Source organism: Poecilia formosa, unplaced genomic scaffold, assembly GCF_000485575.1.
Source record: "Poecilia formosa unplaced genomic scaffold, Poecilia_formosa-5.1.2 Scaffold632, whole genome shotgun sequence".
Taxonomy (NCBI): Eukaryota; Metazoa; Chordata; class Actinopteri; order Cyprinodontiformes; family Poeciliidae; genus Poecilia; species Poecilia formosa.
This window is the reverse complement of record NW_006800571.1, coordinates 145384-167373: the sequence shown is the minus strand read 5'-3', so window position 1 is coordinate 167373 and position 21990 is coordinate 145384. Positions and strand designations below refer to the sequence as shown.

Here is a 21990-nt window from a genome sequence, read left to right as displayed (position 1 = left end):
AAAGGTTCCAAAACAGGACAAACATGGAGACTCACTAGACAAAGAAACTGAAAATAAACACACAGAAAAACTCAAATCCCAACAATATTCCTGAACTGTTTGCTGTTTTCCTTGTTTTTCTAGATACTAGTTGTTCTGAATGATGATTGAGTGCAAATGTGCCAATCTTCTGGTTTTAATTTGTAAACCATTATTGAAAACCATGGATCTTGTTCTCTACATGTCACAAGTATATGAACTCTCAATGAAATATAATTAGGCTTGTGGTCATAGGGTTTAAGAAGTACAGGTATATGAATACTTTACAGGCAGCGTGTGTCTGGTCTGATTTTCAACCTGCTGTTTGAGGAAAAGTAAACAAGGGGCAGAAATGCCTCATGCAGTTTAGGTACTCAGCTGGAATTGAATTGAGAACAAGTGAAAATGTTTTTTTCTTTTCTCCAGACCCACTCTCTATGTTGGAAAACTTGACTCCCACCTTTATGCTTCAGCTTCACTCGTCCATCGTGGAGTGTCATTAGTGGTGAGTGCAGTACATAATGCTACACTTCCTGCTAACAAAAATCCCTACTAACAATATATTACGATTAAACAGCAGATCAGATCAGGTACGAGACGATGAGCAACTGATAAGGCTAGAGATAGGGTGACTGTTCTATGCTTTCTGTTACCATGGCAGCCTCGGGGACTAATGCTGGCTCGGATCGATGGTCCAATGACCACGGAGGTGACGGTCAGTCAGAGAGGGGAATGTGAGATCACTCCTTCCACTAATGTCCAATATCCACCAGGGAGCACAAACAGCCAGAAGAACCACTGGCTGCTAATAGGTAAAGGCAGCTTATCAATATTCACATTAGGCTTACTATGTTGATGAAAGTGAATTATTTTGTATTTAAGACCTTTTTAATGCCTGGAGAACTTAAGCCTGAATCTTTAGATTAAAAATAGCAGATCACTCAAGACTTTTGCACACTACTGTATGATCTTTAACACTACAGGCCACCATGAGGTCCCTCCATTAGCCCACACCACCATGCTGAGGGATTTTCCTGCCAATCTGCAGCATTCTGGTGAGCCAGTCATCCCACCTCGAACCTCTGCCTCTCCCTTCTCCTCTGCTTCCTTCTACCACCAGCGCTATGTAAGTCCACACACAGTACAGCTATATCTGAAACCATATATTTACACACACTAAATAAAAATACACAAACACATTTTTTCCTCACTGTCTGAAGTTAAAACAGACCGAACTTTTCTTGTTTTAACACATGCCTCTTTTCCACCGGCTCTACTTTAGCAGCCCGGCTCGGCTTTACTTCAGAGTGAACGTGTTTCCACTGGCTGGCTTGGTTCTGTAGCAGGGTGACGCCTCCTGGCGGTGGGGTTATAGCGCCCCGCCTCCAGGCGCTATGGGCTATGCTTCGTTAATATGCGACCTAAAGCGAGTTGTTGTTTTTCTGAGACAAAAGTAGAAGAGAGAGCTGAGCTATTTCTTCATAGCCTGATTGTGATTAAGCTAACGATAATTTTTGTATTAAACTACTATAAAACTTGTAATACAGTGCCGAATATGCATGCGCTATTGTTAGCCAGGGTGTTGCAAATAACTTAAAAGTGTCCGAATTGCGTGTTGGCGCCGCATGTTCATAATATATTCCAATGTGTTTTTAGATGTTGGTAAACTGCCACTGCAGACCATCAGTGTGGTTCTTCCTGCAGCATCTGAGCTGTAGGATCTCATCAGTGTCCGTCTTCCTGACTGCTGGTCGGTGTTTACCTTAAGGATGTCCAGACACCTTCACGTTTCTGAAGCAGGGATCACATGAGCTCAGTGTGCTGATGAAATATTTCTAATTTTAAAAAAATGTGGCTGATGTTCTTAGAGCTGACGTGCATTAACAATCTGTTGTTTTTAACTTCTCAGTACGTTTAATTATGATTCATCTGATGTCCAAGTTATACTGAGAACAAATAAAGCTGTATTCCTTCTAATCTGACTGGTTATAGATTTAATCAAACCTTCCATGTTTTCACATTTTGGTCACTAAGAATTAATCGGGGGCTTAAAAGTTTAAACTTAGGGTCTTATTTATCACTAATTAAGTTTGGACACATTTTCTCACTTTCTTATATTGAAGATTCACCAGGCAGACAGCTAAACAGTGAGTGGATAGAATGAAGTTGTACAAAGTAGAAATTAACAAACATGATTTGTATTTTGGGTTCTTGTTAATAGCAACCCTGATAATGTCAAAATGTTTGGTTTGCTGAATAATGTATTTACGTTTGGATACCTTCATTGGAAATCTACAATGTTAAGTGAAAATTGAAATATTTATATAATAAAATGTTATTTTCACTCTGTCTAACGCTCCTCACATCTTTTGGGAGGATTGTATTAGGACCTTGATGCCATACAAACTACAGTATGTACAATAATGTGTGGCATGGGTATAAAAAAGAGATTTTGTTCACTGAGAGCACAACAGCATTTATTTTTCTTCTTTTGTTTGCCTCAATTCTTCTTGTTGTTGCTCTGCCATCTCTGCTGGTAGCTGCTTCATCCTGAAGGAGATCCAGTTGCTATTCTGCCGGTTCTCCTCATCGTTCACCATCATGTCAGCCATGATCATCTTCTTCTGGTCCCTGGGAAAAGTAATCAGATATTATAGCTTATAGTAGATAAATGACAGAGTTATGAATGTGGAAATACATACACAGAAGGAATTATTTAAAACAGACATTTTACTTTAAACACTTTTTTTTTCTTTTTACCATCCAAACATAAATAATTATAAATAACTAGAATAGTTGTGTAAATTAAAGACAAAGGTAATTACTTGCAAGTTTTAGACTTATGCAGACATACAGCCATGGATAAAATACCACTTATTTTCTTCAGGTTTATTGTTCATTTTTATGTCCTGTACAATTAATAGTTCATAACCATTTAATAAGAGAACTGACATCTAGCCATTTTACTATAATAGAATATCATATACCATGTTTTATTATCTCACAACGGGGTAAACTCTGGTGCTACAACAGCAAAAGGAGAAACAATTGAAGCATGTAGATTCATGCAAAGATAAAATATAAAAAAACAAACAAATGAAGGGCAACATGCTTTGCAATATTGACAGTTATAAACAGTGCACTCCGATCCCAAGGAATATGCAATTGAGTATCTTCAGAAAATGCGCATGTTGTGTTTGAGCAATAAAAATACAGCAGACTTTGTTTTTCAAATGTCTTCTATGACTGTATTTAGGCAACCTTAAATATAGTAAAAACCAGACAGATATATCTACAAACTGCTCACTTGGCTGGAGAGCAGCAGCAGCGTTAGCATGCATTAGTTAGAGTTACCTAAATTATTCCTATTTGCTGGAAAACTTAGTGAGAACATTTTTTAGAGATTAAAAGATTTGACCCCAGTCAGTTTGACCGACTTGGTCAGTACCTTTGGTTACTGACCAAAGGTATGCAAACTTTTGAATTTGAGAAAAGTTAAAAAAAAAAATTCTAAAAAAACTGAAATAATTCTAACTAAACTAAAGCAAGAAAAGTTTGGTCAGATTTAACTTCAGATAGTGAGGAAAAAAATATTTTTGTGTCTTTTATTTGGTGTGTGTAAAAATCTGGTTTTATCTGCATATGTACTTTGGAGAAGTCCTATTACTTTAAAAAGAAAGATTAAAATCTATCCTCATCATGTATCTGCTGTCTTTGTGTTTTAGTTTCAAGCTGTCTCTGGCAGCCACAGTGACCAGAACACCAAGAAGGAAGGGGTCAGTGAGGAGACCACTGGGCAGACCCAGAGACCTGCCACTGTGCTGCCAATCTACCTGACCCAGGACCGTCTGACGCTGGCTGTTCTGACCATTCTGGTTGGAGGATGGCTCTCCTTTGTGATCACTTTTCCTTTTGTGAGTTCATCTGTGAAGGTCTGCATTTGTTTACAAGTCTTGAAAGATGCATGTTTGTTGGTTACATGCTACTCTGGTGAAAAATGAGTGCCAAAGAGAACAGATTGTGGTGTTTCTCCATAAGAGACAAAATATTCTGCCTGCTTTTGTTTATCTAGCGTTTTTAATTTAACACAATCTAATTGACTGTTATAAGAGGATCATTTAAAATTGCAGTTCCACTAAGAAGTTTAAGTACACTCATTATCGGTCCAACTATTGTATTTGCTTTCATCAATCAATCAAGTTCATTTTTATAGCACTTTTCAGCAATAAGGCAGCTCAGAGTGCTTTACATCAATAAGAATAAAATACAAAGTTATAGAACACACAGTCAACAATTGTCAAGTGCCATTGTTACACATCAGAATGTTGATTAATTAGGCCCGAGCAGCGAAGCGCTACGAAAGCCTATTGTTTTCATACCGTTTCTTATTATTATGCTTCTGCCCCCCTAAAGAGGGGGCTTTTTGGGGGCTTTATCATATTCAAAAACTCACCAAATTTGGCAGACGTGTCAGGACTGCAAAAAATGTACATATTTTAAGGTCGTTGCAATAATCACACAAGAAAGGGCTCAACAGTGGCCCCCAGCAATTTTCAAAAGACCCTCCGCTATGACCTTACTTCATCGTAAAGATATGAAATTTGGTACAGTTGTAGAGCTCTCCAAAGACGCACAGAAAATACAATTAATGTCATCGTGCAAGTTGAACAGGAAGTCGGCCATTTTGGATTGAAGTTCCTATTTTGAACCCATTTTGGCCGTTTACAGCCTTTGCATTTGATCGAACTTCTCCTAGAGATTTTGATCGATCGGCTTCAATTTGGGAAGGTTGTAGCACCTTCCCATAAGGCATGGCCGATTAAAAGTTATCAAAACGGTGAGTTTTCGTACATGCTGAAGGGGCGTTACCAGGGGTCAAAGTTCGCCTTGTCACCATGAAACACCAAACTGTTATATCTCTTACACAAAAAGTCACAGAGGCACCTAACTTTCAGTGATTTATCATCATCCTGTGCTCTTCAATACCCAATGGTCAAATGATGACATCACATAAGCCACGCCCCCTGAGAACAGGAAGTGTCATGTTTTACTGTCATCGATCTCTATCTGACCTCTTTGACCTCATTAACATGAGTCTGTGTCCAGAGACAGAAGACATGTTGGTGTGATGTGGATTCCAACACTGATCGGTTTTGATGGAGCAAGTGGGCGTGGCAGCGTGGCGAAGTGACATGTAACACCATTGCCATACGTTTGGCTCTAAATTCCAGTTTTGAGTCGAGCTGCACCAAACTCACTAGGATTGATCCTTATCCACCCCCCATTAGGAATCCATAAGAATCGTTGGTGGGCTTGGCCTAATTTCTCTACAGTGCCCCCTAGAATATTTTAAATGATCAGCCCCAAGCCATGCTTTAGCCCAGAATTATGAAACTTGGTACACGTGTGTATCTTGTCAGGACCTACAAAAAAGTCTCTTGGAGCCATTGTCCAAACCCAACAGTATGTCGGCCATTTTGGATCAAAGTCATAATTTTCTCTTTTTTATCAACATTGTATCTGATCAAACTCGTCTTACAGCTTTTAAGATACAGACTTCAAAATCACTCTGCACACTCCTGAGGAATTGAAGGTCAAAAGTTATCAAAAGATTTCTCGTACATCAAAGCATGTGGGCGTGGCTAAGTGTCAAACATTGACTATTTGCCACCAAACGTCAAGGTGCAATAACTTCCACATGCAAGATCACAGCTGCATCAGACTTCCTATGTCTCACTGCAAACCAGTCCTGATCACATTGGTCAATTGATGATTTTACCTCAGCCCCGCCCACTTCTGACAGGAAGTCACCTGTTTTTTATGCTGTATGTCTTACTTTTACTCTGTGATTCATATGGGTTTGATCCTGTCATATCATTTTAAATGACATGACAGGATGAACTCTGTCAATGCTGGCTGAACTGTGTGGGCATGGCCAAATGGCTAATTTCAACCCTTCGCCATAAGCATATGGTCGTCTCTAAATCACACATACATCATCCCATTTGCACCAAACTGGATATGTATGTGCATGTCACCTCTAAAAAGCCCTAAAAAGCATTAATTTGTAATTGGACTCCACTGCGCCCCCTAGGTTAATCCATCAGCTATATCTCCTCACTACATCAGCCAATCTGTACTAGATTTTTTGTGCATCATTGGGGAGCGCTGCTGAATCCATCGATGTGTACCCCCAAAGCGGACGGGTGTGGGTTCTGTGCGAGAGTGACTGTATTGGAAAACGGGCAGCAATGGTGGAACCTCGCAGTCGCCAATAGGCTGGAGCGGTGCCGAGCTGCAAGGGCCGACTCCGCTTGCGGCTTTAATGTTTCATTTATAATAATGATTCAAAAACAACTGGTGGGGTTTTAAGTCTAGATTTAAAGGCACTCAGTGTTTCGGCTGTTTTTGCTTTTATTAAGCATCTTGGTTACTAAGATTAATTGCAGGTATCAACATGAAGGCATTGTGCATATTCTGCAAGAACAGGCATGTTTCTTTTTCCGCTCTATATTTTTTTTTTCTTACCCCAAAAGACAAGAACAGTGTTTTCTTTGGCTAGGAGATTCGATATTTCACAAGAAACTCAGATGTAGAACTGCCGGAAAGGAGTCATAGGCCCCTCTCACTGCATCATGTATTAGTTTAGTAACCAGGCTCTCGCCCACCTAGTTTGCTTGTTTGTGCACCATACAAGAAAAAAGTTTTGTCCAGATTTTGTGTAAAGGAGACACTGAAAAGTACAATCAAATCCATTTTTTTCTTACAATTCTGGGGGAGATATTTTTATGTTTGCTGTTACTGAGTATATAGACCAGGGGTGTCAAACTCATTTTGGTTTAGGGGCCGCATACAGCTTAATCTGATCTGCAGGGGGCCACACAAGTAAACTCATTGCAAGATTAAATAGAACCAATAAAAGTGGACTTGTTGTTGATTTTTATATTAAACGAATTTCACTTTTACAAAATATATTATGAATAATCTCAGTTTTTAAGAAAGGTATCTGCAATTTCAACAATACTTTTACTCAGTTAAGCATTTATTTAAGTGCATTATGCATAAGAACTGATCTCAGTGATTGTACAATGTTGCAAAACATTTATTCACAGTTTTTGGACCTTAAAAACACTGTCCTGCATCACAAAATACAACAGACAAAAATTAAGAAAAGATTTAAAATCAATTTTCAACATCTGGGAAGCAATTTGAACAAATTATCTGGCTTCACACATTTGAAATCCTAAGTGTCAGCTGTTTTAAACAGATATTTTATATGCATACATATAGAAAAATTTGCATACATAACATGTATGTATGTTAGCATGCACGAGAAATATGAGGTTGCCAGGGCCAAAATAAAAAGCTGGTAAAGCATAGAATCAAACTTGTTTACAGAACCTGAAGCTCAGTGCTGCCATCTGTTGTTAGTTCCGCTGCAGTGTTGCATCATGTTGTGTGCTCTGAATAAAACACAGCGCCCCTCGTGGACAGTATAGGAACTGCAGATTTTCAATTAAACGAAGTATGTTTTTTCATGAATAATGATAATGCATTTAGCCCCCGGGCCGGACTAAATCGTTCGGCGGGCCGGTTCCGGCCCACGGGCCGTACGTTTGACACCCCTTTGAAAACAAGAAAAGACCCTCCAACTGGCTCAATATATTATTTCCAAGGAGAGCCTGAATGCATGGCATATAAAATATAAAAGCCAGTCTGCATCCATGGTGTGCTTTGGAATAGCAAGTGCATTTTCTTCTCCTCTAGTGCTGAGGGTTTTTGATCACATCTTCTGCCAAGTTCCTCATACCCACAATGGAGGAGCATAAACAGGATTACAATATGCAATCTTCTCAACTCCAGCAAAGCTTTCTTTCCATTGTTCATTGTAAACACCTAATCCTGCGGCACAGAACAGTGAGCCAAAAAAAACAACCTCAAAACGAGGTACAGCCCAACATGCGTCTCCAAGCCCTCTGCTTTATGTGCGTCATTACCTGGTCCCATGTACACTTCGTCAGTAGTTAGCCATGAAATTTAACACAAACATTGCAGTAACTCTTTGAACATTTCAGAATCATTCTCTACAGCTAAAATATATAAATTCCTGTACAGAGGTACATATTGGTGTCTGGGTTCGAACCTGAATTCGAATTCTGCTCTGACGTGAACGGTTTCCATGGCTTTTTCTGCAGCGTAAAGCCCAGCAGCTGAAAGCTCAAAGGCAGCTGGAGGAGGTCTTGCAGTCTCGCCTCCAGCAAATGCAGACCAGCATGCAGACAAATCTTCAACCAGTCACTTTGGTTTCTGCAGACAGGAGTATGTCCACTGAGCCAACCATCACAAGTGGTAAGGCACTTTCAAAGGTTTCTGTGCTTGTCTTTACTAGTGATGTTTTTTACTTTTATTTTAAAAATAAGAGCCAGCTCAATTCTTTAATAAAATTAGTATTTTTGAGTAATTTTTTTCCCTCCCTAAATTAATATTTTGATATTATTTTTGATATTTTTGATCTTCTCTGTTAGATCTTCCGACTGCATCAAATGATATTTCATCTAATATTCAGCATCACAACAGAAGAACATCAGAGTCAGATAAAAATGACTTGGTTGATCAAAAACCTTCAACTGGTGAGGCATGAAACAGTCTCATTATTTTCTTCATTATAACATACATAAAACTTCTTTAACCAATATTTAATGAGAATGAATGCTTTAATGAGTGATAAATTATTGTTATTTGAATATCCAGTCATTTTTCTTCTGGACCTCTTTCAGAAGAAATTGACAATGAAGTGCTGGTAGGAAAAATCTCCTTTACACCAACTGATGTACTCGGACATGGAACAGCTGGAACCTTTGTCTTTAGGTAAAATACATCAAGAATCCTTTCTGGTTATTGAACAAATCATTAAAATTTAAGTACTTACTATAACTGGAGAATATAGGACACCTTGTAAATATATTTATATCTCTTGATCTTCTCACATTTGTCAGATTAGAACTATATTCTTCTATATATTTTTAAGTGGGATTTTATGTGAGACCAGCACAAAGTAGAGCCCTGCAAAATCTGAAAAGTATGGCATGCATTTGTATTCAACCCCTTTTTACTGTGATACCCTGAAACAAAGTCCACTGCAGCCAACTGCCTTGTGCAGTCACATAATAAATGTAATTTAGTCTCAGGACACATGTAGCTGTTCTTTGAAGATCATGAAGGTTTGTTAGAGAACATTAGAAGAAAAAGAGCCTCATGAAGACCAATAAACAAAGCAGACAAGTCAGGGAGGAAATGGGGGGAAAGAGGACATAAAGTGTCACTGACACATCAAGGACTGACACATCCATACGTGGGTCTATCTCCTGCGCAAACGCTGCACCCCTGTGATTCTTTTCTTTAGCTGGAACAAGGTAGATGGTCAGAGTTGATTAAAATATGAATGGATCAAAATAAATTCTTTCAGAAAATATGTCAAAGGCCTGAAAAAAACTTGAGTGTGGAGGTTCACCTCCCAGCAGAAAAATCACCAGAAGTAGAATGATTAGAATGGGTAGACCTGGTCAAAGTTCAAAGGAAAATCCCAATGAGGATCATCATGGCAAAGCTTGGAAAATGATATTAAGTCTTTGAAGTTTGTAATGTGACTTGATGTTGAAAAAGGAGAATGAATACTTTTCCAAGACACTATATAACTTTAGGATCAAATAACAAAATGATAAATCTGAATCTTTATTCATATTGTGTGTTAGTTTATTCTATATTTTTTCAGATAAATATTGTCTTGAACTTTAGGGGCAGGTTCGACGGACGGCACATTGCTGTAAAGAGAATCCTGCCTGAGTGTTTTGAGGTAGCCGAACGAGAAGTGCAGCTTCTCCGAGAATCTGACACACACCCCAACGTCATCCGATACTTCTGCACAGAGAGAGACCGCCTCTTCACCTACATTGCCATTGAGCTATGTGCTGTGACTCTGCAGCAGGTCAGCACTGCCCAACAGAATGTTTCATGCATTCCTATACCAAGAATTCATGTATCTGACTGTGTTCTCTGCAGTATGTGGAGGATTCCTCTTGCTTTCCTGAGCTGGATAATATAACTCTTCTGGAACAAACCATGTGTGGCCTTTCTCATCTGCATTCACTCAATATAGGTCTGAAATGGATTCATTTTGTGCTCATATTAGCATTTCAAAGTGTAATATTTCTAATCCACATCTTATAGCTGCAGTATTAAATATTTATTGAAACCATCACCATGTGGTGACAGTATGGTATTAGACTGAACATGGGGAGAGAAAAAAAATTATATATATATATATATATAGCTCCTCTGCCTTCTCGCAGTACCAACTAGAAACAATTAGATCCAGGAGGCAGATCACCGTCAGTCTCAATCTCATGTGCCACTGCTCCTACCCCGTTTTCTCCCCCACTAGCTCTCTGCAGCTTCTTCCTGGCAGCAGAAGAATGCTAGTTAGTATAGCCACCAATAACCATTTTCTTGCAGCAATAAGTTGTTTCTCCAGCATTAACACATTGGACACTTTGTGGGGACCCAGAAATTCAACCACACACAGTAGTACTCAAAGGAAAAAAGTTTAATTTTAGTTTCAAATTTTGGTTGTACCTCAGGCCGAGGTAATTAAACAGCTCTGAGAAGAGAGGGGAGAAAGCTGGTGATACACATATATAGGGAAATGTTCAGCTTCACAAACCTGTAGAGCAGTGGTTGGGTAGAACAGAAGAACTGAGGGTTTGATTACAGGGAGGTGTAGGTAACCAGAGTGAACAGGCTTCTGTGGAAGCAATGAATCAAAGAGGATCTCCATAAAGATCTGAAAAGCAACATCCAGGGACATCAGGCTGAGGTGACCTGATTATCATCAGGTCAGCCTGACGATAATCAGGCTGAGGTGATACACAGGAGGACAGAGAGAGCAAACTTAGCTGGAGGAGCAGGCAATACTCAGTGGTCTTAAGGCAGAGCTTGGGTCAGGGTGCAGAAATCCAAAACAGAAGGGATCCGTGAAGGGCTTGGCAAGGGGTAAATCCGTGGGCAGAAAAGGGCCGTAGAGACACTGAAGACTTCGAAGGAAACACTGGATCTCTACTGGCTCATGGCTGTCGATAATCTGGCAAGGGGGCAGAGGCTGAGGTGTTTGAACAGGGCAGGACCCAGGTGGAACAGGTAAGCAATCAGGCATGACAGGTGAGCTGAATGAGTGACTAAACACAGCATGGACAGCATTCATGTTCTGTCATGGATATGACAGAACATGAATCATGACAGAGCAGCAGTGCATTCACAAGGTTGATTAACAGTGCTAAGATGACAATAGTAGGTCAGGCAGGAGGTCAGTCTATTCACAGATTATCTATCTCATATACTGTCACAACATGGTAACAATTTTTACAAATATTTTAAAAACATAGTTTTTATAAAAGTTACATACTACAGCTTTAAGAAATATTTTGTTGTTGTTGCAAATTAAAGTTCCTCCGTCTTTTCCTTATGAAGTCCATCGTGACCTCAAGCCCAGAAACATTCTCCTCTCTGGGCCAAATGCTCTGGGTGAAGTCCGAGCACTCATCTCAGACTTTGGACTGTGTAAGAAGATCCCAGATGGTCGGAGCAGCTTTTCGCTGCGCTCTGGAATACCAGGAACTGAAGGCTGGATAGCTCCGGAAGTGCTGCGAGAGACGCCTGGAAACAAGCCTGTAGGAAAAACTGAACCTGAATTTATATTCCCTTTTTTTTTTTTTTTTTTTAGAAGTTTAATTTTAATATTTTTTTACAGAGTAATTACACAGCCATACATCAGCAATAGTTAACAGTGTGGAAGTTTTTCCACAGCTTAAACATTTCAGCATAACATTTTACAATTTCAGCATCCCATTTGTGATTTCAGCATCACCATACAGTGCTAAAATAAGGATGCACTTTGGATGGCATAGCTTGGCACCACACACCAAAAGCCAAATTTGTTGGACTTATTTACATAAATAAAGCTTCTGTTGGCCCCCCTCTTAGACTAAAAGTAGCTTTTTGAAGTCTTAATAAGTAATAAGTATATTATCTTTTCCATTTGGTACAATTCCCTTACTTTTTGAACAAATGTGGTGTAGGAGGGCAGTTCTAATTGCATCCACTTGATTGTAATGTGTTTCAGGGCTGCTGTAAAAAGACTATTTATGAAAGAATATTTATTTATTAATATTTATATTTAATATTTATGCTTTGTCCTGTCCTTACAAACCAGCTGGGATAATACAGAGTGATGCACCTGTTACATCCTGGAGATATAACCTCCTGAAAGATATAGTTTATATGTAGCTTTGTACACCTCATCCCAAAGTTTTGTAGTTTGGGGCGTGACTAAAAATGTGTGTATGATTGGGGACTGCTAAGCAACAGTTTCTCCAAAACAAGCTTGGTACTTTAGAATCTATCTTAGCAACTACTTCTGGGGTGCTGAAATATCTACTAATAATTTTTCATTTATATTCTCACCACACATTTGAGTTTGTAACTTGATGTTCCTCGGTTCAAACTCCTTCCCATGTTTCGTCAGAAATAATTTTGGCCGTCTCTGCCTCCTATCTTTGTTTTGTCCAAGTGGGTTCGTTAAGGTTCATTGACAGAAACACGTTTAACTTTATCAGTTTCTTACCCACTTCCCCTTTTTGGAAATTAATTAGGAGGTTCTCTATTGGTGTGGGGTTTTGTACTTTTTCCCACTTGTAGACAAAAAATAACACAACTGTAAATATTTAAAGAAATCACATCAGATGAAAATGCCCACTCAACTCTTCAAATGACATAAGGTTGTCCCTGTCGAATAACTGATGAAGAAATGTAAGTCCCTGTTCAGCCCATTTTGAAAAAGTTTTGTCTAAGAAATTGGGAGTGAACCTCTTGGTAACTTAAAAGCAACTAGTACTTTGTTCCAAATGTTAATTGTGGTTCTAGTCCACAATGGCAGTTCCTTTATTGGAATATTTAAAAATGGAAATGCATTTAACAATGCAGAGCTCAATGCTCAGCCATCTTGTTTGAGAATCCTGTTGGACCCATAAAATTAAAGGTTTTAACTGTGCTGCCCAAAAAGAGTATTTTAAAACAGGGAGTTGAGATCCCTTCTGTCTTGCTTCTCTGTAGCATTTTCTATTTTATGTGAGGGCGCTTGCTCTGCCATATAAATTTTGATATCATTTTATTCTAATCAGCAAATGTGAATTTTGGTATTCCAATCGGTAACATCTGGAACAAATACAATAAAATCTGGGTAACAGATTCATGCAAATGGTTTCAATGTGGACAGAGGAAGGACAAAGGCAACGCTGACCTTCATTTGAAGGTCCTTCTTAATTATCTACAGCGTTTTATTGTATTTGGCATGATACAAATCATTCAATGAAAGAGGAATATTCATGCCTAGGCATTTGACACGCTCTTTAGGCCACCTAAAATCCACTTTGTTGTTTAACCCCTTGTGGAATATTGCTATTGACATCTGTTGCCTCTGTCTTATCAATATTTATTTATAGCCAGAAAAATACTCATAAACAGAAATCATTCCTTTCAAACGCAGTATTGATGTAGGATTGGACAAATACAGAAGAACATCATCTGCGTAAAGAGATATTTTATGTTCCTCTGTGCCAATCACAACCCCTTTAATATCATCATTGTCCCTAATGAGTTGGACCAATGGCTATCTAGATGCGACATTATGCAATTAAAATCTCCCACCATAATCAGTAAGCTGGAGCTGTACTCTGCAATCATATTGAAAACTCACTTAATAAATCCTGGTGCATCTTCATTTTGAGCATATACATTTATAAATGATACTGCTGTTCCATCAGTTATCCCATTTACCAACATAAATGGGATAACTGATGGAACAGCTGATGGAACAAATGTTAGTGTTTATACACTAACATTTCAGTAAAGTTTGCCCTTTTCCTACCAGGACAATGTGACAAATAGTAAGCTTTATCAACCCAAGACTTATTTAGTTTTGTATCTTCCACATCTGACAGGTGTGCTTTTTTTGTTTTTTTGAGATTCACTTGTTCCTCCTACCATTTTTCCAGACATCAGCGGTGGATGTGTTCTCAGCAGGCTGCGTGTTCTACTATGTAGTCAGCAGAGGGCAGCATCCTTTTGGCGAGGCTCTGAGACGGCAGATCAACATCCTTTCAGGAGAGTACTCACTCTCACACTTCATGGATGACATTCATGGTGAGGGCAGCTTTTCACTTATATCCTTAAGTTGTTTAAAATGAGACAAAGAATCTCACGTTCAATCTTTTGGCTCATTGTTTTTTATCTCTCACATTTACTATGATGTGGTTTATATTTCTGTTGCATAACTAATGTTGGACAGTTTCTTACTTGAAACTGTGCAGTTTCAAGTAACATCATCAAGTTTCTTACTTTCTTACTTGATTACTTGATTTTCTTTTTGTTTATTTAGTAATGGAAGAACATTTTGGTAGTGTGTAGAATGACTCTGAAGGTGAGAAAGGTGAAAAGGGCAAAGACAGAACTGAGGACAAAGTGGTGGAAGCTGAAAAAGGAAGAATGTTGTGTGACTTTCAGGGGGAAGTTGAGACAAGCTCTGGGTGACCAGAACATGCTTCCAGATGACTGGCCAACTACTGCTCATTTTATCAGGGAGACAGGTAGGAGAGTACTAGGTATGTATTCTGGAAGGAAAGTTGACAAGGAGACTTGGTGGTGGAATAAGGAAGTGCAAATATTGGTACAGAGAAAGATAGCAGCCAAGAAAAAGTGGGACAATGTGAGGACTGAAGAGAGTCCTCACACCAAGAGTACAGGGAGATGTAGCGAAAAGTGAGGGTTGAGGTAGCTAAGGCCAAACAAGGTGCATATACTGACTTGTATAATAGGCTGGAGAGTAAGGAGGGAGAGAAGGACTTATACAGGTTGGCGAGGCAGAGAGATAGAGATGGGAAGGATGTACAACAGGTTAGGGTGATTAAGGACCAAGATGGAACTCTACTGACAGATGCAAAAAGTGTGATAAGAAGATGGAAGGAGTACTTTGAAAAGTTGATGAATGAAGAAAATGAGAGAGAACAAAGAGGAGAAGAAGCTGCTCCTGTGGATCAGGGAGTAGCAAAGATTAGTAAGGATGAAGTCAGGAAGGCATTGAAAAGGATGAAGACTGGAAAGGCAGTTGGTCCAGATAACATACCTGTGGAGGTATGGAAGTCCTAGCCAGCAGTAGAGTTTTGGACAAGGCTACTCAATGAGATCCTAGAGAGTGAGAGGATGCCTGAGGAATGGAGAAGTGTGCTGGTACCAATTTTCAAGAACAAGTGTCCAAAATTGTGGCAACTACAGAAGAATAAAGTTGATGAGTCATTCACTGAAGTTATGGGAAAGAGTTGTTGAAGCCAGACTGAGGTCAGAAATGGACATCTGTGAGCAGCAGTATGGTTTCATGCCAAGAAAATGTACTACAGATGCAATCTTTGCATTGCAGATGTTGATAGAAAAATACAGAGAATGTCAGAGGGAGCTGCATTATGTTTTTGTAGACCTAGAGAAAGCATATGACAGGATTCCAAGAGAGGAGCTGCGGTACTGCATGAGGAAGTCTGGAGTAACAGAGAAATATGCTAGAGTGGTGATGGACATGTATTATAGCTGTAAGACTGTGATGAGGTGTGCTGTAGGAGTGACAGAGGAGTTCAAAGTGGAAGTGGGACTTCACCAAAGATTGGCTCTGAGCCCTTTCCTATTTGCTGTGGTGGTGGACAGGTTGACAGATGAGGTTAGACAGGAATCTCCATGGACTATGATGTTTGCAGATGACATTTTGATCTGTGGTGAGAGCAGAGAACAGGTGGAGGAAAATCTCGAGAGATGGAGGCTTACCCTGGAAAGGAGAGGAATGAAGGTAGCAAGACAGAATACATGTGTGTGAACGAGAGAGACCCAAGTGGAGACATGAGGTTAGGGAACAGAAATAAAGAAAGTGAAAGATTTTAAGTACTTAGGGTCAACAGTCCAGAACAACGGTGAATCTGGAAAAGAAGTGAAGAAACGTGTCCAAGCAGGGTGGACCGGGTGGAGAAAAGTGTCAGGTGTGATGTGTGATAAAAGAGCATCAGCAAGAATGAAGGGAAAGGTATACAAAACAGTAGTGAGACCAGCAATGCTGTTCGGTTTAGAGACAGTGGCAATGACGAAGAGGCAGGAGGCAGAGTTGGAGGTAGCAGAGATGAAGATGTTGACGTTCTCTTTGGGAGTGACAAGGATGGATAAGATCAGAAATGAATACATCAGAGGAACAGCTCATGTCAGATGTGTAGGAGATAAAGTCTGAGAAGCCAGACTGAGATGGTTTGGACATGTACAGAGGAGAGACACTGAATACATCGGTAGAAGGATGCTGAGAAAGAGACCTAGAGGAAAACCAAAGAGGAGATTTATGGATGGAGTAAAAGAGGACATGTAGGTAGTTAGTGTGAGAGAAGAAGATGCGGAAGATAGGGTTACATGGAGACAGATGACTCGCTGTGGCGACCCCTAAAGGGAAAAACGCTTTAGGGGAAAAGAAAAGAAGAAGAATGGAAGAACATCATGATTGACTTAAAAACTATCAGATGCACAGTCATGGCTGCAAAACAAGCCCATATTATCATCCCTTCATCACTGTGCTTGGCAGCTGATATGAGGTGCTCTGCTTTCTCCAAATATGTCCCACTCCAATATCATCACCTTCCTAAAATAATGGTCTTGAAGTTTTCTGCCAAAAGATGTTTTAAGCAATAAAAGACTTGGCCGTTGTTTTTGGGAGGTAACAATATAACAGATCATCTCCCCTTTTGTTTGGCCAGTCCAGGGAAAAACTGTGTAAGCAGAATAAACTCAAAAAGTAAAAAAGTGCAGTACCATGCAAAAGTCTTCATAAACCTGGAATATTACCCATAAATGTCCATGTATTTTTTTTTAATTGTCCTCAAACCAGAAGTGTCAGATGCTTCCCAGTTGTTACTCCTCAGCTGTGGAATCAGTTGCCTCTGTATATTAGGCAGACTGCATCTCTGCTACTTTAATGCACCAGTTGTATTTAGTACAGTTGTACCATGTTAAATGTGTTGAGTTTGCTGCACTTTTAGCAGGATGTATTCCAGGAGTTACTCTTTCTCCCTACTGTTAGTTTCACTATGAGTTCAAACTTCGACTGAACTCAGTTCTTATTGCAGAGAAACTGCGTGACTTAGTGTTTTTAATTAGTACGTTCTTCCTAATTGTTTCAACTTTTTCTGATGATTCATAAACTGTAACCTTTAAAATGTAGAATATGGCCTCTAATAATTGTATTAAATATTTTTCATTCATGAAAAATCGGTGCTTGGATTAATTTTAAATTGTGTGAAATTCAGATTTTTACATTTGACAGCAGTAATTACCTACTCTCAGATCGTTGTTAATATCTTTCTCCTCTCATTTAGTAGGAACAACCTGTGATTTTACAGAGGCTGGTGATCAGTTAGTCAGGACTGTTGGATTTAAAACAACTCAACCTCCTTATTCCTGTTTCAACTGTCAGGATACATTTCCTGTCTAACACACGCTTTTACACTTTGGCTTACTTTTTGTTAAATAAGTTGTACTTAAATTAGCGCAGTTAAGTAACTTGTATCACACGCTCATACTGAAAATCTTGAGTTGACTTTATTTTTAACAAGCGCCGTCTACTCTAAAAGCTAGAAGCTCAGGCAATATCTTGGGCACAATTTCTTCCTGCAAAACAATGACCAATAGTGACTTTAAAATCAGTCAGTCCCTCAGTTCTAATGAACCCATATTTAACCAAAGATTTTACAAACCTGGATATCACTCTTGTGTCTCGCTCTGTTAGATGATGTCATAGCAAAGGACCTGATTGAGCAAATGATCAGCGCTGATGCAGAGTCCCGGCCCTCCACTGCCTGTGTGCTCAAACATCCGTTCTTCTGGAGCCCTGAGAAGCAGCTGCTCTTTTTCCAGGTAATTCACAACTTTTCCACCAATCACAAAGCAGCTTTGTTATCAATAGAGGTGTCTGCTTCCTTTACGCTCAGGATTGTCCTGTGCTTGCTGTTGAAAGGACGTCAGCGACCGCATAGAGAAGGAGCCAGCAGAGAGTCCGATTGTGGTCAGACTGGAGACTGCAGGCAGATCAGTGGTCCGAACCAACTGGAGGATGCACATCTCTGTCCCTCTGCAAACAGGTGCAGTACCATGCAAAAGTCTTTATACACCATAAATGCCATGTATTTCTTTGGGATTTGCTGACCAAATGTATTGAATTGTCCTCAAACCAGAAGTGTCAGATGCTTCCCAGCTGTTTCTCCTCAGCTGTGAAATCAGCTGCCTCTGTATATTAGGCAGTCTGCATCTCTGCTACTTCAATGCACCAGTTGTATTTAGTACAGTTGTTACCACTAGAGAATGCACTCATTAAACTTAATTGTATTTTATTGATATTGATCGATATTGATTGTTCTCCATGCTTTCAGGATTCCTTTATTGTCCTCATGTGTTCTCACATAAGATTTTTTTGTCAACGCTACATCTCAAGAGGCACATATGTTATAAATAAACAAACTATAAAACACCAAGGTTAATGTACTAGACTAGTATGTGCAGGTGTGTAGCATAATTATGTACAGAAAGTCATGGTGTGCGGCGGCCGCTGGGGGAGTCCTGCGGGGGGGAGATGTGTTTTGATATTCACAGCTCTGGGGAAGAAGCAGTTTTCCTGTCTGGTCCTGTGTGTTTTTATGTCCCAGTACCACTGTCTCGGAGGAGGTGTTCTGTCAGATCCAACATACTTTGTCAGATAGTCGTACGCTTAGCTCAGACATGCATACGCTGTCATTACCATATGATTTTATTTAATCAGCAACATAGAATCATGACGTAGATCATCATACACTTTGCTATGAACAGCTGTATGGCAACCTGACTTAGCGGTTAAGTAGGTTAATGAGTTTTACACGGGCGTGTGTTGTAGTTGACTGCAGCTGGAACCAGACCTGCTTTAAATACACTTTGAAACCACGACAACGCATGTATATCTATCTAGTTATCATATTATATGATATTATAAACAATTTAATTACTTATTTTCGTCATAACTTGTTGCGTATGCTGAACTGACAACTCCACTGACGGTTGGACTTCTTAATGCGCATGCGCGGGCATGCGTACTAACTGCATGTATGCTATCCTGACAGCGTATGGCTATCTGATAGAACAGAGGCAGTAGAAACGGTGGGAGGGTTGGAGGTCTGGTGGTGGGTGGGATCCACAGAGATACATCTAGCCTACTTATACTGAAGCCCTTTGTGGGAGTGGAGTTCCCACAATCCCCTGTGCTGTTTTCAAAACCCAGACCAGGTTCTTTCTGAAAACCATTTACAATTTTATGCTACTTTGTGTTTGTCTGTCACGTAAAATCCATTGAAGCTTGTGGTTATAATCTCACAAAATTGGGGAAAAAATGTTTAAAGTGGCAGTATTACTTGACTTGTTTTTAGCTTTACTTGATGTTATAATGTTATTTCCTCATCAAAAACATATCTGGAGTGTTGCCTTGATTCTTATAGGCATGTTTGAGAAATCCTTTAATCTCCATGACAGCCATTCAGCCTGGGTGGATGAAACGCTACCTTCAAAGCGCAGCTGCTCTTCAGAGCTGCAGTCTTCAAGCCGAGGTTCCACCTTACCGAGCAGCCCTCCCCCACTTGGCTCCTTCAGACTAGCCAATAGCAATAAGCAAACACCTGGTGAACTGCTGAGCTCATCATAGGAACTACTTCTCAGTGCAATGCTGCTAAAAATGTTTTTAAAGGGTTAATAGAGGAGCAATGTTATAATTATAATGACATCCTGAAGTTTCAGAAAAAAGAAGGAGTTTTTAAAGGGACAAAGGTCCAATTCAATCAAATTTCTGTAAAGTTATATTTGATATATGTAGCATTTTTATAACAACTAAAGGTAACATAGTTACTTGATTGTGCTATAAAATGGCACTATGTGCCTGAGAAACACAGAACACCACCCCTTTAAGGGGTGTGAATATTCATGCAAACGTGCTAAAATGAAAACTGCTCCCTTTAGCAGAAAAAAAAGGTATGAGTTGTTGCTCTAATTTTTGCTCCAGATTTGAGGCGGTTCAGGACATACAAAGGAAACTCGGTGAGAGATCTGCTCAGAGCCATGAGGAACAAGGTCTGTCTGGTCCCCACATGTTGCCTGTTTACAGAGAACAGTTACACATCCTCACTCTAATAGTAGGATCATGTTTTGTTTTCAAAATGTCACAGAAGCATCACTACCATGAGCTGCCACCAGAGGTCCAGGACACCCTTGGGGAACTTCCAGAAGGCTTTGTCGGCTACTTCACCTCCCGGTTTCCACGGTTACTGATGCACACGCATGCCGCCCTGCAAATCTGCACCCATGAGAGGCTCTTTCACCCTTACTATCTGCCACCCAAAGCCAAATAGCTTTCACATGACTCAGGCCTCCATGTTTTATGCACAGAAAGAAAAAGAGCCTTTTACAGTTCCCTATTATTGCTTTTGTAAAGCCTACACTTTTTCAGGGGGAGGTTACAGTGCTGTGAAGAAGTTTTTATATGCCTTTGGAAGTTTTATAAAGTATTTTTAATGGGTTTTATTAGACCTTTTCTTTACAAAGGTTTTAAATGATTTAATAAACACCCTTTTTTAAAATTAGGAAAAATGCTTCTGAGAACTAAAACACTAAATAAATAGGAATAACATTATTATCAAGCCCTAGTAAAGGTGTGTTAAAAGCTCTAAAAGTCCACTATTATGCAAAATTCACTTTTTGCTTGTTTCTCTTCTATGGGGGATTTTTTCTGCCATAATCCAAGAGCACACATGTTCAGTCTGAAAGCAGGATTTCATGTCTTTTGTTCTCAAAACTTTTAAACGGGGACAATGATGTATCAGAAACTCGCTAAATACTAAACAGATTTTCAAGGTGTTTTTGCTGTAAACCTCAGCATGCGTTCATGCATTTTCTCCCGACTGGGAGACTACATGTGACTACATAGAACAGAGCTGCATGGCTTCATTTTATTTTTGCTTGCAATATCCCTGTGATGTTGCAAAAGACAACTGTAATTTGTACAGATCAATTTAGTTAGGAATCCTTTGAAAACTACCAACAGAACATGACAGAATTTACCAAAGACTGGGAATGAAGGAAGGTTCTGCTCCTATTCTTAAACACAAATCTGCAGATGATGGCAATGTAAGTAAATAATGGTATCTTGTGTGTTTTGTAGTGTTGTTTGGTTTGAACATCATTTGTCAGTTAGTACAATTCCAGTAAACTGGGATTGTAACTGAAAGTCTACATTGAGAAGATGCAGTGTTTGTGAAAACATCTCAGACTCTTGAACATTACTGACATGGCCTGAATAGTATTTTACACCTTGAAAGAAATGCTTCTCCTCTAACCTCTCAAATATATATTTTAGCATTTGTCTGCAAATGCATTTGTGGACAAAAAAACGATCTTTGTACTGATGTGCTTAGTGTGCTGATGTCAGTTGCTCAACTTTTCACATCATAGCACATTGCCCCAAAGCACAACAGAATCTTCAGAGTTTGAATTAATAATGATGTAAATGTGTGTCAGATCCACCACGTTTAATCATTCAGTGGTTGTGGCTTGCTGGTTGTTCAGGAGGCTTCACTTCTGCTTCTGGGTCTGACTTGGAGTCAAAAATGTATGGTTGTACCACTGTGCCCCTGCCTGCAGCCATTTTCACATGTCTGCTAATGTAAACAGTGTGTTGAGAGAACTTAGTCAGCAGTAGGTTATTTACATAAGCATGATGTAACCCTACAACAGTGCATTCCTAAGTAAGCTCAAAACAGGCAATACATATGAGGTGAA

General features: G+C 39.5%; 1 protein-coding gene across 1 annotated transcript in view; it reads left to right on the top strand.

Annotated features, from left to right (window-relative positions):
* The window catches only part of LOC103130409 (serine/threonine-protein kinase/endoribonuclease IRE1-like), an 89488-nt gene extending 67498 nt beyond the window's left edge, over positions 1-21990 (top strand). Inside the window, exons 9-23 of the mRNA XM_007541792.1 lie at positions 445-523; positions 680-830; positions 1002-1144; positions 3744-3932; positions 8214-8367; positions 8544-8648; positions 8796-8886; positions 9814-10003; positions 10078-10174; positions 11542-11741; positions 14124-14271; positions 17930-18057; positions 18158-18281; positions 20219-20286; positions 20382-21990. Coding sequence (XP_007541854.1) covers positions 445-523; positions 680-830; positions 1002-1144; positions 3744-3932; positions 8214-8367; positions 8544-8648; positions 8796-8886; positions 9814-10003; positions 10078-10174; positions 11542-11741; positions 14124-14271; positions 17930-18057; positions 18158-18281; positions 20219-20286; positions 20382-20564 — 2050 coding nt within the window. The 3' untranslated portion in view covers positions 20565-21990. The remainder of the gene's footprint in view (positions 1-444; positions 524-679; positions 831-1001; positions 1145-3743; positions 3933-8213; positions 8368-8543; positions 8649-8795; positions 8887-9813; positions 10004-10077; positions 10175-11541; positions 11742-14123; positions 14272-17929; positions 18058-18157; positions 18282-20218; positions 20287-20381) is intronic.